The 16,994-nt window shown below is 38.4% G+C and overlaps 1 protein-coding gene across 1 annotated transcript in view; it reads left to right on the forward strand.

Annotated features, from left to right (window-relative positions):
• DNAH3 (dynein axonemal heavy chain 3) overlaps positions 1-16,994 on the forward strand; it is a 63,568-nt gene that overhangs the window by 29,977 nt on the left and 16,597 nt on the right. Inside the window, exons 29-48 of the mRNA XM_074596896.1 lie at positions 285-483; positions 1,893-2,001; positions 2,269-2,382; positions 3,526-3,702; positions 4,392-4,483; positions 4,907-5,126; positions 5,993-6,127; positions 7,372-7,483; positions 8,034-8,275; positions 8,869-8,969; positions 9,048-9,153; positions 10,487-10,616; positions 11,104-11,340; positions 11,719-11,822; positions 12,884-13,178; positions 13,621-13,800; positions 14,809-14,932; positions 15,025-15,181; positions 15,506-15,649; positions 16,257-16,923. Coding sequence (XP_074452997.1) covers positions 285-483; positions 1,893-2,001; positions 2,269-2,382; positions 3,526-3,702; positions 4,392-4,483; positions 4,907-5,126; positions 5,993-6,127; positions 7,372-7,483; positions 8,034-8,275; positions 8,869-8,969; positions 9,048-9,153; positions 10,487-10,616; positions 11,104-11,340; positions 11,719-11,822; positions 12,884-13,178; positions 13,621-13,800; positions 14,809-14,932; positions 15,025-15,181; positions 15,506-15,649; positions 16,257-16,923 — 3,645 coding nt within the window. The remainder of the gene's footprint in view (positions 1-284; positions 484-1,892; positions 2,002-2,268; positions 2,383-3,525; positions 3,703-4,391; positions 4,484-4,906; positions 5,127-5,992; positions 6,128-7,371; positions 7,484-8,033; positions 8,276-8,868; positions 8,970-9,047; positions 9,154-10,486; positions 10,617-11,103; positions 11,341-11,718; positions 11,823-12,883; positions 13,179-13,620; positions 13,801-14,808; positions 14,933-15,024; positions 15,182-15,505; positions 15,650-16,256; positions 16,924-16,994) is intronic.

A 16,994-nucleotide genomic window follows, 5' to 3' on the forward strand; every position in this document is an offset into this window, starting at 1 on the left:
ACAACCTTTGCAGAGTTATTGCAAAGTGTCTTTGGGCAAATGGAGATTGCCGAGTCCTGCACAACTATCTCCCATTTACTCAGAACAGACAATGGAATCTAGATCAAATTAAACTCATTCCCTATGCAAATCATTCCCTTTCTAACATGAAAGCCAGCCTACTACTCTAAATGTTGATTTACTCTTATATAGCTCTAAGTAAGTGCTAGTTTACTTACACATTGTTTTAAGTAAACTAATGTAGAAGTGGTTAGATTTTTCAAATAATCTGTTTTACTCTGCAGCTCGTGATGTGGTTGCAAAATTGGTTGAAGACAAAGTCACTGATCTGAATGACTTCCAGTGGATTTCTCAGCTGAGATACTACTGGGAAGAGAAGGAAGTAATAGTGCGAATGATTACAACAGAAGCTAAATATGGTTATGAGTATCTGGGCAATTCTCTACGTCTGGTTATAACCCCACTAACAGATCGATGTTATAGGTAAAGCCATGTTGTCTCTGAATAACGTTTTCATTTTCTCGATTGATCTATATTTACTTTCATTTGTTATAGTTAATAATAACAGGAACCTCAGCAGCTAAGATTTTCCTGTAGATTTTAGGTTCTGGAGGCAAATCTTATATATCTTCTTTTCCCAAATATGGTAAAATATTTACAGCGTATAGGTTTCTACACCAGTAGAGTAATGGTCTTTGTTGTATCCAAGAACGTGCTTCTGAAAAAAGTTGGCAGCTCAGGGTACTGGAACTGTAAAGAATTTTACAGTAGCACTGGTCAATTAATTTCTTTGTAATAAGACATGTAGGCAGGGTATGCCTGCCTGTAAAATAAATGAGGTAATTATAGAGCCCTTCACGGATGTTTGAATGCAGTTAGCTTCCTGTTCCTCTGCTTGCTTGCAAGCAGTGAAAATCGAAATACCTTATCCCCCAAGGTTGAAGTATTCAAGGGCATTTGGTATTTCACTTCTGGTGAGCCCTGAAGACACAGGTTATCTCAGCAGGTAATTTTAGGTCTAAGGTTTAAAGAGCTTTCTCTATAGTATCTCCAGGCAAATACATGGAGAGGCTGTAAAGATCTTACTTCAGCACTGAGCTGTGAAGTCACTGTTACGTACAAGGCACTTGTAGTTAAGTGCCTATGTTAATGCTTATGCTGGCAAATGTTTAATCTTCTGGCATTCACAGTGGTGTTGAAAGAGCCATGTGGCTGGTGCATTAGCTGTAAACTGGAGTTGTTGTCATTGGCATTAGCTCAGTCTAAACTAAGACTATGCAGGCAGCTGTGCCAGGTGTAGTTTCAGTGCAAGCACAGAGCAAGCAGACTCTACTCACACAACTTAACAACTGCTTTTGGTGGCAAAGCCTTTGAATGAGGATTTTGTGAAATAATCAGGTAACTCCAGTCTTAACAGGGATCTCCTTTTTAGTATGAAAATCACTTGGAGAGCAATGTGATTCCCACGTTTATGAAACAACCTTTATGCTTTCTCAACCATTTCTGAAGATTGACTTTATAAGCATTTATAAAGCCAGCTTCAAGCTCTTACCATGAGGAGTGCCACTTGATGAAAATACGTGTTTTTGCAAACTCTGACATTTTGCTTATGGCACTGTGCATTTTCTTGTGTAGTTGAAGATATACAGGGTGGATGCATGTAATAAAAAGCCTTGACATTCCTTGTAGGCCAAGTGCATGAGTGTGAGCTTCTGCAATTGGGGATCAGTTATGAGACAATACTGGTTTTTTTAGGGCAAGCTGCAAAGTCAGTAGGGAACAAGGAAATTGTTTTCAGGGGAACCTGTGTAGGAAAATACTTATCCATCTGTTCAGAAACTGTCTGCCATTAAATATTACTATTTCTAATATCTCTGATCTTGTTTATGTAGGACATTAATGGGTGCCTTGAAATTAAATCTTGGTGGTGCTCCAGAAGGACCTGCTGGGACTGGCAAAACAGAAACAACAAAAGATCTAGCAAAAGCACTAGCTAAGCAGGTACCAAAATAAAACTTTTTTTCTTTCATTGTTTATGTTTGGATATGTAGCTATTTCTTGAAGCAGGTACTGCTTGTTCTGTACCTGTTCTTTATTCACAGAAATAATTTGTAAGATGCACACACCTGGGACTGTGCCTATATGGCATCCTAATGTTGTAATCCAAAATTAGCAATAATAATCCCTTTCCATTTTAGATGCTAAGAATTTTAAAGTGGAATTTTTGTTAATACTGAGAGATGTTCTCTGTGTGTTTTTTTGTTGTAGTGTGTGGTCTTTAATTGCTCCGATGGTCTCGATTACAAGGCAATGGGCAAGTTCTTTAAGGGGCTGGCACAATCTGGTGCATGGTCCTGCTTTGACGAGTTCAATAGAATTGAGGTAAGGTCTTAACTCAAGCAAATAAAATGATAAAACTTTATTTTAAGATGAAAGAAGTTTTAGATTTAGACATGACAGCCTTATTGCCAATTTTCTACGTTTATTTGTGGTGTAGCCTCTTTGTTTGGATAATCACTGACACAGCAATAGGTACCCGGCTGCCTACTGTAGGAGCATGTGCCTACCCGTGCTGTGTTGCAGAAGTCTTGTGTTCTGGGTTATTTTAGCTGAAAAAATTGTTCCTGTGCAATTTCCTCTTTTTGTATGTGACACTCCTTTGTTAGGAAAGAACTGTCCCTCTCTTCTCCTTGAGAAGGCAAACTACAGCTGTGGGGCTGTGTTCATCTATGTTCAGCACAAGACAGACAAATCCCAGTGCAGGGATTCCTGTGATGACTAGCTGAGTGTCTCTGAGTGACCTGGTTAACTAGCTATGCAACCAGACGTATCTAATCCCCTCCTTGGTCTTACTCTGATTTTATTTTTTTTTAATTTGGTCACTAATGACTTTGGGTAAGTTTTATTGTTATTTTGATGGAGTTAGATTTAGGTAAATACTAGTAAATGTGGAAATTCCATGAAGTTCTGTTTTGTATGTTTTAGTATCCTTAACACCTTAATTTCTCCATTTGTCTGCTGTAACTTGTTTTTTAAGGAATTTAAGTGTTAGCATTCTCATCTTCCAATATCCTGTTACCTTGAGACTTTAAAGCACTGAGGATTGGCGCAAGGCAGCCTTACCCATTTATACATTTATCTTCAATGTGGAGCATTGAGTGAATCAGTCTTTCTGAAGAGCCTAAATTCTTTATGTTGTCTGAGGTGAAAGGAAAATGCTTTTGGAGGCCTCTAGAGGGAGTTCCTGTCCACCTAACTTAGATATCTACCTTCAGGCACATGGTATTTCCCTGGGGATGCTTTTAGAAGCCTCTGTTCATCTGTCTGCATCGGTTGAGTAGGGAATGGTGGCACTAACTTTCAGAGGATCGCTTCAATAGGCAGATAACATTCAGGCTCAGCTATCAGACACAGGGTGGTTTTCACCTGTAGGAATGCAAATACAGCTGTCAAAATATATAAACAAAAACATTTTATATTGTCTCCAAGTGTCTTATGTTTTCCAATCTCTTTTGTCTGTATTAGGTTGAAGTATTATCTGTCGTTGCCCAACAAATACTTAGCATCCAGCAAGCTATTATTCGCAAACTCAAAACATTCATCTTTGAAGGGACAGAGATTTCTCTTAATCCTACATGTGCTGTGTTTATCACGATGAATCCTGGGTATGCTGGACGGGCAGAGCTGCCTGATAATTTGAAGGTAAACCTGTAATCCTGATTTCTTGTAGAAATCAGATAGAATTTGCAACTTCTGATGTATTGTACTAAGAAAAGGAAGGCAGCAACCAAGTAATACACTGATAATCCATTCAAGTGTATTCTGCTGTGCTTTTCACTAAGCTTTAGTAAGTGTTGAGGATTGTGCAAAATACACAGATGAAAGATTGCAGCCTAATCATACTGATACCAGTTCACAGCTTTAACTGTGCTCTAAGTGGAAATTCTCCTGGTTTACAATGGCTTGGTGATCCAAATCCCAATTTAAATTTATTGTAACTTTGCAAGTTGCTGAGACACTGCAGAGAGACTGATACGGTCCTAGTTCTAGCTTTACCACAATTTTTTGCGTGACCTTCTACAAAACATTAATCACACCACGAGCTAGTTTGTATATTATGAAAGTGAGATGAATGACACCTCCCTTTTTCTCTATTAATAGTTCCTTAGATTGTGACACTCTGAACATGTTCCTGTAGTGTTCAGCACAGACCTCTTGAACCTCTTGATAAGATCATAATAGAATAGAATTCTAATGCAATCTCATAGATTTCAGATGATTCCTGAATTCTGAAAGTTTGTGAATTTATGGATAGATGTTATGCTTGCAAAACGGGCACTTTATTACCATAGTCCATAGTCTAAGCTTATATCTTACTTTTTTTCTTACAGGCACTGTTCCGAACAGTTGCCATGATGGTTCCAGATTATGCTTTGATTGGAGAAATTTCACTTTATTCAATGGGATTTCTGGACTCTCGGAGGTAAGACATGCTGAATTTTCCACCTCAGTTGAGTCTGATATACCTCATTCCTCTACAAGGCATATATGTGTGTTTGAGGCATATAATTCTGGAAGGCTGTCAATGTTCTGTTTCTCCAAAAAGTATTTTTTAATATTCTTCTTTATCATCAATTCTCATGAAACATCTCATGTTGATGGATATGCACCTCTACCCAGGATCATTTGGAAAATGGATCGTAATATCAAACAAAATTCGTAAATGGCTCACACATTCTCTGGTGTGACATATATCTGCAGTTTTACTTCCTGGGAGTTTTGGGTCATCTTGTCAGCTGATATGTGTGATAATCACTGCAGTTACTTTGTGTATATACGTACTTAAATTATTTTCCTTGCATGGTGAGATATTTTCATTCTATATGTGATATTTTACTATCCACAGTCTTGCCCAGAAGATTGTGGCCACTTACCGTTTGTGCTCTGAGCAGCTGTCATCTCAGCATCACTATGATTATGGAATGCGTGCTGTTAAATCTGTCCTGACAGCAGCAGGAAACTTAAAACTGAAGTACCCAACTGAAAATGAAAGCGTATTGTTACTTCGGGCTTTGCTGGATGTTAACTTGGCCAAATTCTTGGCACAGGATGTGCCGTTGTTTCAGGTAAGCTATCAGGCCTGCGTGTTTAAGTTTTGAGATGATGAGGTCCTTTATAAGAACCTACAGAAACAGGTCATTATCTTAATTTAGAACAGTTTGATCTAGATGCTGTTATATTAGCATAGAGATATTTCAGTCCAATGATCTGGATGCACTCTTTGGTTCCGTTAGGGTTATTTTGAAAAACAAACTTTCAGTGGTGCCTTCTAAGTTATTCTATAAAATGTTTTATAAGATATTTTGCTAAAAGTCAATTTGTTCTGTGTCATTTGTGGAAACCATTCTTTGAAGTTTGCGTTCTGGCTTTGTGCTGCAAAAGAGATGTGGACAACTAAATTAAGGTCAATTAGAAATTTGAAGGCAGAATGAAAACGATGAAGTTTCTGTTTGCATGCTGCTTGAATATAAAATAAAGACCATGTTAGGCTACAAAGTAATCAATATTAAAAACCGAAAAGCTAGGGTACAATCACACACAGAGGCATTGCTCTGAAATTTCAGAACACGCACCGTTCTATTTAGTCACTGAAATTCTTTCAACCTGTTTCACATCCTTTCCTGGAATACTTTTTGGGGCAAACTTGCAGCAGGTTAAGCTTGCTTTTACCATGCCAGTGTGTGTATGAAAAGTGCAGGCACTCATTTCTGTCTCATGCAGACAGAATACTTTCATGGCTACAGTTTGCCTAGAAGTTAGTTTTGTCCAGCTGAGGACACTTCCTCTTAAGCTCCTGTTATCTGTATGAATATTGTTTTAATTGTATATTTTTATGCTCTGGGAATTTTCCCTTTTTGTAATCTGTCCTGGTTTGCCCAAACCATGCCAAATTTGTGTTTAAATAGTGTTCTATTCTGTCTTTCCTTAACAGGGCATCATATCTGACCTGTTTCCTGGGGTGGTTCTTCCTACACCAGACTATGACCTGTTTGTCAAGGCACTAACTGAAAACATAAACAAAATGGATCTTCAACCAGTTCCGTGGTTCATTGGAAAAATTATTCAGGTTTATTTTCACATAATTCTGGTGAAGAAAAGTGCGAGAGCAGAAACACTCTTCATTCACTGTCTGTGCCGTGAATGAATAGCTGATAGTTTCCATGATCAATTAATAGAATATTACAAACAGCGTATTTTTACTGAGAAAAAAATAATGGAGTAAAAGCCTGCTTTGCGTATAGTAATTTTTTAATTCAGCCAGCCTGTGAAGGAGGTAATGTCTGCAGCCGCATTGTAGGTCTTACGGTTCAGGACAGAATCTGTTACTAGCTGGGGCAGTGGATCCTAGTTAACAGAACTCTGGACTGGGAGCCAGGCCCTGTTCCCAGTCCTGCTCTTAGTCTTTTTGAGAAGTCTTGAAAGAGGTGACGTTTCTCACTCTTGCTTATGCTTCACCTCCAGCTCTGTCCTCCCGTCGTCTCCCATTTACTAGTATTAGTGACCTTTTTAAGAATGCTTAACTTTTCTTCTTGTGAGTAGTGCACCCTAGTGACAATGGCAAGGGCAAAAATGAGTGTCCTGGGGCAGGATCACGAGGGACCTCTCCAACAGCAGTTTAGCCTTGATGGCTTATGTTCAGACTTGGTTTATGCTGCTTTGCAAACCATGCTTTATCTTGTATTTAAATAGGAGTAGTATTAACTGGTTAGAAATTTAAGCTAAACCAGAAAATATCGGCCTTAACCTGAGTCAAAAAACTAATCTTTTGGAGCATTCTTCTTACAGGTGTGTTTGAACGTGTTCTGTTTGAAGGCTTTGACTTGAGTTCTGACAAGATCTTGGGGGGTGACTGAAGAAGTTACCACTCTTGCAGTCCACAGTCAGCCTCTGTGGCTGATCTGTCATATGACAGATCCTCAGAACTGTAGTTTCAATACCTTTGTGTTAGCTTCATTGGTAATGATTGATTTCAATTTAGGCTTTTACACTGGGCCGTGATCTGCAGTGTCTGGTTAGTGTCCTCACACGCTGCACAGTGATGCTGTTACAGCTGAGGGATTACATTTAGCAAGGAGAAGGGGAGAATGTCTAGGGGGCAATGACTTCTTAAAATTATATCACTGAGAATTGCCATAATAGTACGACTGCCTTCTGATTTAGGTAAATGCTTTGGTTAGCCTTAACAGAGTGCAGATATTTGGCTGATATTTTGTCCTGTTGCGTCTGAGTCCAGGAGAGATACCTTGAGTTCCATACACGTAACTCTTACTTTTGTGCTATGTTAGAGTCAATCTCTTGTCACTGATGCAGATATATGAAATGATGCTGGTGCGCCATGGCTTCATGATCGTTGGAGATCCTTTGAGTGGGAAGACCTGTGCGTACAAAGTGCTAGCCGGAGCCCTTGGTGATTTGTGCGCAGGTAACATTGTTCTGCCACAACCTTCTCATTAAACGAAGTTAATTCTATGACTGATGTTTTCCCTTTGCAGGGATATGCCCAGGTTAATTATCCTATATTCTGGTTTCTCGACTGGAAAGCTTCTATTCATTGACCTATTTTTGTCTGGTGTATTTGTCTGGAAGTATTTTTGTTTGCATTTACTGGAATAGTAAAACATATTAATGTGTTTATGCTTTTTTGAGTTTTTTTAAGCATTGTATTTGTGCATAATACTCCTGAAAAAACTAGCTCTGATAGGGCAATTGTAAGTAGCTCCCATAAACATATAAAATCTATTCTGCTCTGCTTTTTCATTTTTTTCATGTGCTTTTGCACATAGGACTTTGTACTTCCCTTGTACAAGTAACGGAATTTCTTATTTGCTGCTGCCTAGCTGCCAAATGTCTGGGGTTTTTTGCCTTGGGCAGCTAAAGTAGAATTGTCAGGAATCTTCATGTTCTGTACTTAAGTTGTTGAATGAAACTAACCTATTAAATTTTCAAGCTCATCTATTTGTCTTTTTACGCAGCAAAATCCATGGATGAATTTGCTGTTGAATACAAAGTTATTAATCCCAAAGCAATTACTATGGGACAGTTGTATGGCTGTTTTGATCCTGTAAGCCATGAGTGGACAGATGGAGTTCTTGCAAATGCCTTCAGGGAACAAGCGTCTTCTACCACAGATGATCGGAAGTGGATTATTTTTGATGGCCCAGTGGATGCAGTTTGGATAGAGAACATGAACACTGTTCTGGATGATAATAAAAAGGTAGCCTAATTTTTGCCAGTAAGCTCATCCTTCAATATGCATACTTTATTTTAGTAGTAGCTGTATTGTTACCATGTTAGTCAAAGGAGGTATGAAACTCAGGAAAGGCTGATGTGCTTAAAAGCATTGCTTTTTTCCCAGTTACATGAGTGGGTTTAGTAGATGACATTAAGCTGTTACTTCTTCCTAGAAGCCTTGGTTTGCTTCTGCTTTATTGAAATGAGGTTGCTCACTGAGGTGTTTTTATTGACCCTTTTAGGAAACTGAAATACATAAACTCGGTTCTGTAGCTGAAAGCTGAACTTGCTTAAATTACTTAGAGAATAAATTAATTTAAAAAAAGCTGCAGGTCATAACTTTTTTCTTGCAGAGTTATTTAAAGATAGAGCATTGTTCTCTGTGTCTCTGCAAGTCATTACAGTAATACGTGGAAAAGTTGAGACAAGGTCAAAAAACGTGTTGTGAGAATACTAATGAGTGAATGAGGAGTGACACTAAGGAGAATGTTCAGTGATTTTATGACAGGCATTGCTTTGACTGAATGATCAGCACTGACATGACTAGATCATGTTTATGTGATGCTCTTCTTCTAGCTATGCTTAATGAGTGGTGAAATAATTCAGATGAATTCAAAAATGAGTTTAATTTTCGAGCCAGCAGACTTAGAGGAGGCATCTCCAGCAACTGTCAGCAGGTAATGTGAAAGCATTCAAACTTGAACTGTCCCACCTTGTGCATCCACTCCTGTACTAGAGTTGTTTGTTCTTCCCAGGTGTGGTATGATCTATATGGACTCGCAGCAGTTAGGTTGGAAGCCACTGAAAGATTCCTACATGAAAACACTGCCTCCAAACCTGCAGGAAGAACACCGAAAGCTGGTGCGACACTTCATTTTTTTTACATAGGTCTAATTTAGAAGATTAACTTTAAGGTGATGTTCACAGTTTGCTCACATGAAGGCAGGCACGCAGAATCAAAACTCTTTGAAGTACTTCCGTGATTTAGAGGGTCCCAGATCTCTTAGAGGCTGTTGTAAATTATTTTGTAGTGATGCATGTCAAATGTTGTTGCAAGGAAAGTACCTGAGAGCTTGAGATGCCATGAGTATTAGAAATGTGATGTGGGAAAAACTGGAAGACTCAAAACGTTTTGAACACGTCCTTCTTCTGTCTAAGACGTCTAGAGTTTAGCTTGAGAAATGCTAATAATAATATTATTATTAGCAGCTTGATCTTCAAAGCTTTAGTCACATCATGAATCCTTGCTAAATAGCCTTTTGTGTACTGGATTGCTTGCATTAATGAGAGCTCTTTGTGTTGTGTATTGTAGTCCATTTTTAGCGTAGATGCAAATAAAAGTAGGTGTTGGTGGGAATCAGCTTTTAATCTTACCAAAATTAAAATTCCCTTTTTCCCCAATAGGGCATTAAAATCTAGTAAGAGAATCAGAATAAGATCTATCCATAATAAGATTGGAGCTGTAAAAAACTTTGATTTCTGTGATTTGTCAAATCCAAGGCCCCCTTTGAGTTTTTGCAGGAAATGGGGACCAAATTCAAAAGTAGTACCAAGACTAGAAGAGCCCTTTATTGACAGTTTTCTTAGTTGGTCAAAGAAAAATAATTATTCCTTAACCAGCAGATAGCTTGACCCTTTAGTGCGTCTTCTTGAGTACTAGTCCCTGGGAAAAGGCTAGGTCATGATTCCCCCTCTGTTTTCCTGCTTGAGATCATGGAGATAGCACCAGCCATGGTCACTATCTACCTACATGCTGTGGTACTCCCTCAGGTACTAGTCAGTTCCAGCTTTCTGGAATTTCTGCTGTGGCACAGTATCTGTGCTGGGCCCTCAGTAGGGGCCTGTCCTTTTCAAGGGAGGATGAAGCCCTTATCTTTGTTTCTGTTGGAATAATTTTGTTGTTGCCTAAGCAAAGCAGCGGTCTCCCTAGGCTGCGCTACTGCTCTGCTGTCTGGATTAGTAACTGGATAACAAATTCCTGCTGAAAGTGGTAGAAGCAACTCATTTTCACCATCAGATAATGACGGCGTGACTTTGTGATCTGTACTGCCTCACACAGGTCCTTTCCTAATCTTCCCTCTGCCAACTTGGAGAATTTCTGATGCCATATGTTTTATTGAGAGAGAATTGAGGGACAGTGGGAAATGTGGCAACTCCTGCATTGTTTTAAAGCAATTTCATTTTCTTCTGGTAGGTCAATGACTTGTTTATGTGGCTAGTCCAGCCCTGTTTAGAGTTTATTCACCTTCATTGCAAAGCGACTGTAAAAACATCTTCTAGTCATCTGAGTTATAGCTTGATGAAACTCTATACTTGTCTGCTTGGTAAGTACCCTAAGCCTTATTATTTTTATTTCAATTTTTTTTTCCTGCTGTGTCCTATGACAAGGTGCAGGTTATCAAATGCAAGGAAATACCAAAGGAATTTCTTACAGTTGAGATCACACAACACGAGTCCTTTCTTATCACTCAGTATTAATAATAGTTCTTTAACATACAGAACTTTCACATTTAGATGCTGGTGTAATTACAAAACTGAACATGGTCACGTGAGTGTATTCCATATATTTTGCTTGCTGTTTGCTAGCATCCAAAGAAAAGAATTAGAACCCTTTGTAAATGTTTTTTCTTCTAATTTGTTTTTATTTGTAAACAGTATTTTACACCGACAAGATCCTCGCTCTGTAGATTGGCTTTGTTCCATGGAAGACAATGCTTTAAGTTTGTCTCAGAATACTTTTGCAAAAATGCGTGTTGAATTGGGATTTATGATTGTTACCGGCATTTAACTAAAATTCAAAACGTGTTTTAGATGAAATAAAGCAATCTGAGGAAGAAGAGAAGGAAAGCGTGTCTAGTCAGCAGATCGCCGTGTGGCTGCAGGGGCTTTTCCTTTTTGCTTTGGTTTGGACGGTTGGTGGGATCATCGATGCAGATAGCAGAAAGAAATTTGACTTGTTTTACCGCAACTTGCTAATGGGAATGAATGATGAAAACCCACGCCCTAAGAGTGTGACGCTTACCAGGAGCAGTATCTTCCCAGAAAAAGGTGCTTCTTCATAACTGTACTTGCCTGGCCTTTTATAAAGCAATAAGAACTCGGCACTTTAAGGGAGAATAGAGTGCCTGGCAGATGTTAAGTTTGCAGCAGAGCCACCATCTGCCAAGCCTTGGGCTGAACAGTTGGGTGCTCTTTCCTGGCTCTTTTAAGCAGGAGTAGCATATGCCTCATGTTGTACTCAAACCATGTAGCTGAATCTGACCTAAAATAATTTGGTGATGATAATGGCGGGGGGTGGGTGGGTGGGTGTATCTCGTGTTCTAGAAAGTCTTCGTTATCTCATAGCGTTGGATGCGTCACACTAAAATGATTGAAGTTTATTCTTTAATCAGTGGGTTTTGCTATGTTGTGTTTTTCAATTAACAGGGAGTGTTTATGACTTCTATTTTTACAAGCATGGTAGCAGGCAATGGAACACGTGGACGGAGTACATCACAAAAGAAGAGCAAGTTATCTCCCCAGGGGCTAAGGTTCACATTGATATCTTTCATTATAGAATATAATTATTTGACTAAATGAGTTAGCAGTATGAATCAACTACCTTAGCTAGCTCTGATTCTACTATATTAGGCTGTTTACTGTTTGATCTGCAACATTTCATTAATCTCTGTGGGCTCCTTTTCATGCTTATGTCTTAATTCTGGTACCATCAATATTGAAAGTTGAGCGCCGCAGGTGAACCCGGAGCCCTGAGGTTGGCTGCTGGTTAAAATTTTTGGTTCTGCTTTAATCTCTGTAATAGCATCTGATGTTGGGGAAATCATGGTAGGAAAAAGCCAAAGTATGAATTTCCGTTCTTTCATTTTTGTTTTGTATGTTTGATATCATGATATTACAGTATGAGTTAATCACAGAGGGCAAGCAAAGAGACTTACTACTTCTTTGGGATATGGAGAGCAGTACTGAGAGTCCTGGATCCCCTTCATTTCCAAATAGGAGCACTCACATTTTGATGGCAGCTGTGAACTCAAGGGAGGTGTAGCACAGCAGAGATCTGCAAAAAGTACCTGTTCTGCAAATGAAATTTCAAGATAACTTAAGTGATGGTTGTTCAGCTTTTCATTCCATTGTAGTTGCAACTGTCTTGTCTGTTAAGTACATGAGAGATGTAAGATTACATTTCATTCTGCTGTCTAAAATATTTTCTTGATACCTAGTGCAGAGTTGCTAATGATAAGTGGAAGATGAGGAAGAGAAAAAAATTTCCATAGCCCTGTTCCTTTCCCTTTGTACAGTAGGGGAACAGAATTAAGCCATGCCCAACTCTGCAGATCTCCTTCTGGGCTTTATATAGTGTCTATGAACCGTAATATAGATAATGCTATTTGTGCTATTTACTGTCTAAACACTGAACAAGAAGTGGGGCCATACTCTCTACCAGAATCTTGTTATAGCCCAGGTTTTCAGAGAAAAGAATTTTTAAAAAATGCATTTGTGCTACAGGCTTCCTGTAGTTGCTTGCAAATATTCATGTTGATTAAGGTATTAGATGTTTGACTTCAGTTTTTCATTTTACTTTCCTGTGTAACAGGTATCTGAGCTGATCATTCCAACAACGGAAACAGCCAGACAAATGTTTTTTCTTAAAACATATGTGGAGCATAATGTCCCTTTGCTTTTTGTGGGTCCCACTGGCACTGGAAAATCAGCTATAACAAACAATTTTCTACTACAACTTCCAAAGCAAAAATACATCCCAAGCGTCATCAACTTCTCTGCAAGAACCTCTGCTAACCAAACCCAGGATATTATTATGTCCAAGCTGGACAGAAGAAGAAAGGGATTATTTGGACCTCCTTCGGGGAAAAAAGCTATAATGTTTGTCGGTAAGACAGTTTTTTTTCAGAGTTTTTACATCATTTTAATTCTGGCTTTAGGCAAAGGAAGAGATTTACTGAGGCTAGTAATTTTGGATTGCTTCAGTGCGTTTTGGCTTTTTTCAGGCATCCAAAGAAGGATTAGCACTGCCCCCTGCTGAAAAGTTTCTAACTGTTTAAGTGGTGGTTGTCTTCAGAATAGTTCATAGTGTTGCAGTGTTACAGGAAATAAAATAAAAGAAAATCACCAACCACACTAAATTCACCCCTAAGCATGCCTGTGAAATACAATGCCGTTTGATTCTGGATAGTTTAATGGGAAAGAAGAATAACAAGACACAACTTTTTTCTATCTCTAGTTCAGTTATTTTTTTCTTCTTAGCTTTGAAAGAAAACCATGATTCCTGAACACTGAGGTGTTTTTTTTATTTGATGTCTGTGTTCTCCATAGATGACCTAAACATGCCTGCAAAGGAAGTGTATGGAGCCCAGCCACCTATTGAGCTTCTCAGACAATGGATTGATCACGGTCACTGGTACGACAAGAAAGATACATCCAAGATTAATATCATAGATGTGCTGCTTGTTTCAGCTATGGGTCCACCTGGGGGAGGCAGGAATGATATTACAGGTAGGAAATGTATTACTGTGGCAAGTAGTTATCTAATTGACTGAAGTGAAGAGGCACATTCAGTTTTGCTGATGACATTCTACGTTTCTGGATTACTTGTTAACCTACAGATACATTCACTGGCTGGGTCATTCCAAATAGAAGTCTGTATGCTCGAGGTCAGATCTTTGTCTGTTCCAAGGGGAGTTCAATCAACATTAGAAACAATGTTTTTAATGTTGATTAAACGACGAATGATGAAAACAATACTAAAATTAGGGAATTGGACACTTTTTCCGTTTTCTATTCTTTGAAAAAGGGAGGGAATACATCTTCTCGCCAAGTCTTTCTGGCAGTTCTCTTCTGAAATTGTATCTCCTGCTGCTAACATAGGCTGCCTGCATTTACTTACAAGCACGTTGCCTGCAAATCCATGATTCCTGTCATATCTCCATAAGGGAGGCTATATTTTCTAATGAAAAAGTTATGTCAGTAAAAGACCTAATGTAGCTACAGCTACACCATTATAAGGCACTTTATGCCACTTTGCCTCATTTAGACACTCTAATACAGGTATGTGCTCTGAGAAGGCTTTAGTAAAATAACTATTTCGATACAGCTAAACTTGTAATATGTACTAATGTATAGACTGAATTTTTTTAGATCAAACCTAATGATAACAAGATACTTGATTCGGTAAAGTTTTACTGTGTCATATCACAATCAACAGGGGTAACACGAGCTGAAATTTAAATTTGGGTAATAGTGGCCTTGTTGTAATGGAGATTCATGTTTTTCATATTAAAAACCATTATGCTAAGTGAAATACTGATGTAAAATATAAACCAGTTTATAATTCTTTTGCATCACTACTGGGTCAGAAATTTGCCAGAAACAAAATCATGGAGCTGGAGCCAGATTCAAATATTGTTGTTTGAGTGACAGTCAATCCTCGAATATGCTAGCTGAAAGGTGGAAAAATGTTTGGACATTCCTAAATCTTTCTACATCTTTTTGTGTGTATTACAGGACGCTTCACACGGCACTTGAATATTGTATCTATCTCTTCTTTTGATGATGACATATTAACCAAGATTTTTACTGCAGTTGCTGATTGGCACTTCAGCAAAGGCTTTGAGCCTGTGTTTCTAAGGTAATGTGATATATTTCCTGTAACATCGTTGTCATTTTTTCTTCTGTGATTTATCTGCAGAAGTTAAAATTGTATCTGTTTTACTTCTTAAGGCTGGGTAAGATGATGGTCCAAGCGACAATGGTGATTTATAAAATGGCAGTTGACAATTTTCTCCCAACTCCTTCAAAATCACACTATGTCTTTAATCTACGGGATTTTTCCAGGGTTATTAAAGGAGTGCTGCTCTGTCCACACACTCATTTGCAAGTAAGTTGTAGTTTAATTATGTTGCGGTAAGAAAGAGCAACGGAAAAAGTAAATTCTTTTGATAATATCAGTAAGTAAATGTCATGGTTTGGGCATAAGAAGTTCCAGTTTGTATTGGCAGGAAGGACAAGATAATAACTAGGTGGGGAAGCCAGTTAAGTTAGCAGATGCTGAGCCATGTGCTGAATGGCTTGGAACTGAAAGATTCCCACTGAGTTTAGTACAAGATACAGCAGGGTCCAGATGGACATTTCTGTCCCTTTGTTTTTAAAGAAATTCTGCCTGAGCTACGTTTACCTGTTTTCTTGTATTTACATTTTTCAGGATGGAGATAAACTGATCAGACTTTGGATTCATGAGGTGTACAGAGTTTTCTATGATCGCCTAGTTGATGAGGAGGACAAGAAGGTATTCTTTCAGATGGTACAAGAGGCAACATCAAATGGCTTCAAGCAGAGCTTTGATAAGGTATTTTTGGGTAATGTGCTGGGACCAAAAACGAGACTGATGCCTTCTCAGAAATACTTAGACATTGAGATTACATTAATATTGGACACATTTTGAATTATTTCAATCAGTGTTTTCGAAAAGTATGGATGGTCTTCTATTCAATATTGAGTATTATACCTATTCTTAGTCAAGTTAATACAAATTGCTTCATACCAGAATGATTCATAACTTCAAAAGGATTCTGTGTTGGTACAGAGGACTATCTCGAATAAATGTCTTACACAATATTTATCTGTGCTTTTGCTTAAGTTAATATTTGTATGAGCCAATGGGAGTAGTGGGTACTTTTCTGAGAAGCCTTTTGGGAACTTGTCCTATATTTGACAGCAAAATCTCTCTGTGAAGTATGCATATGTAGAAACTTGTATGCCAACCTACAGCATATTCCCCATTTAGGCGTTTTTTGTGTTTGGTTTTTTTTTTCCAGACTGAGGTAATAACTAGAATAGCTGGAAAACAGTACTTCCCACAGTGTTATTACTATGTAGATAAAAATGAGTATGACTTTAAGGAAAATGGTTTCCTAATAGTTTGAATTACCTGTTGATTCTTGTCTTTTCCGTAGGTACTGAGTCATCTCTCACCTACTGGAAAAATCTCCGATGATGATATCCGCAGCCTGTTCTTTGGAGACTATTTGATGCCGGACAGTAATGTAAAAGTGTATGATGAAATCACAGACTTAAAGCAACTGACAACCGTAATGGAATACTACCTTGAGGAATACAACAATGTCAGCAAAGCGCCGATGTCCTTAGTCATGTTCAAGTTTGCTATTGAGCATATCTCAAGGATATGCAGGGTATTGAAACAGGGTAATGGACATCTGTTGTTGGTGGGGGTTGGTGGCAGTGGTCGACAAAGTGCTACCAAGCTAGCCACCTACATGAACAGCTTTGAACTCTTTCAAATTGAAATTACAAAGTCCTATGGCATTCATGAATGGAAAGAAGATGTTAAACGAGTCATGCTGAAAGCAGGTGTTGGTAACAATAATGTGTCCTTTTTGTTCTGTGATAATCAGATAAAGGATGAAGCATTTGTAGAAGATATCAACATGCTTTTAAATACCGGTGATGTGCCTAATATCTTTGCAACAGATGAGAAAGCTGAAATTGTTGAGAAAATGCAAGGGGCAGCAAGGATGGAGAACAGGAAAATTGAAGCCACTCCCCTTGCTATGTACAATTTCTTTATTGAAAGGGTGAAGAAAAATTTGCATATTGTCTTAGGTCGGTATACAATGTGTTATTTCTTAGAATGTTTTTCTTAGGCTTTTTTGTTTCTGCTTCCTAACTGCAAA

This window comes from Larus michahellis, chromosome 8 (assembly GCF_964199755.1).
Source record: "Larus michahellis chromosome 8, bLarMic1.1, whole genome shotgun sequence".
Classification (NCBI taxonomy): domain Eukaryota; kingdom Metazoa; phylum Chordata; class Aves; order Charadriiformes; family Laridae; genus Larus; species Larus michahellis.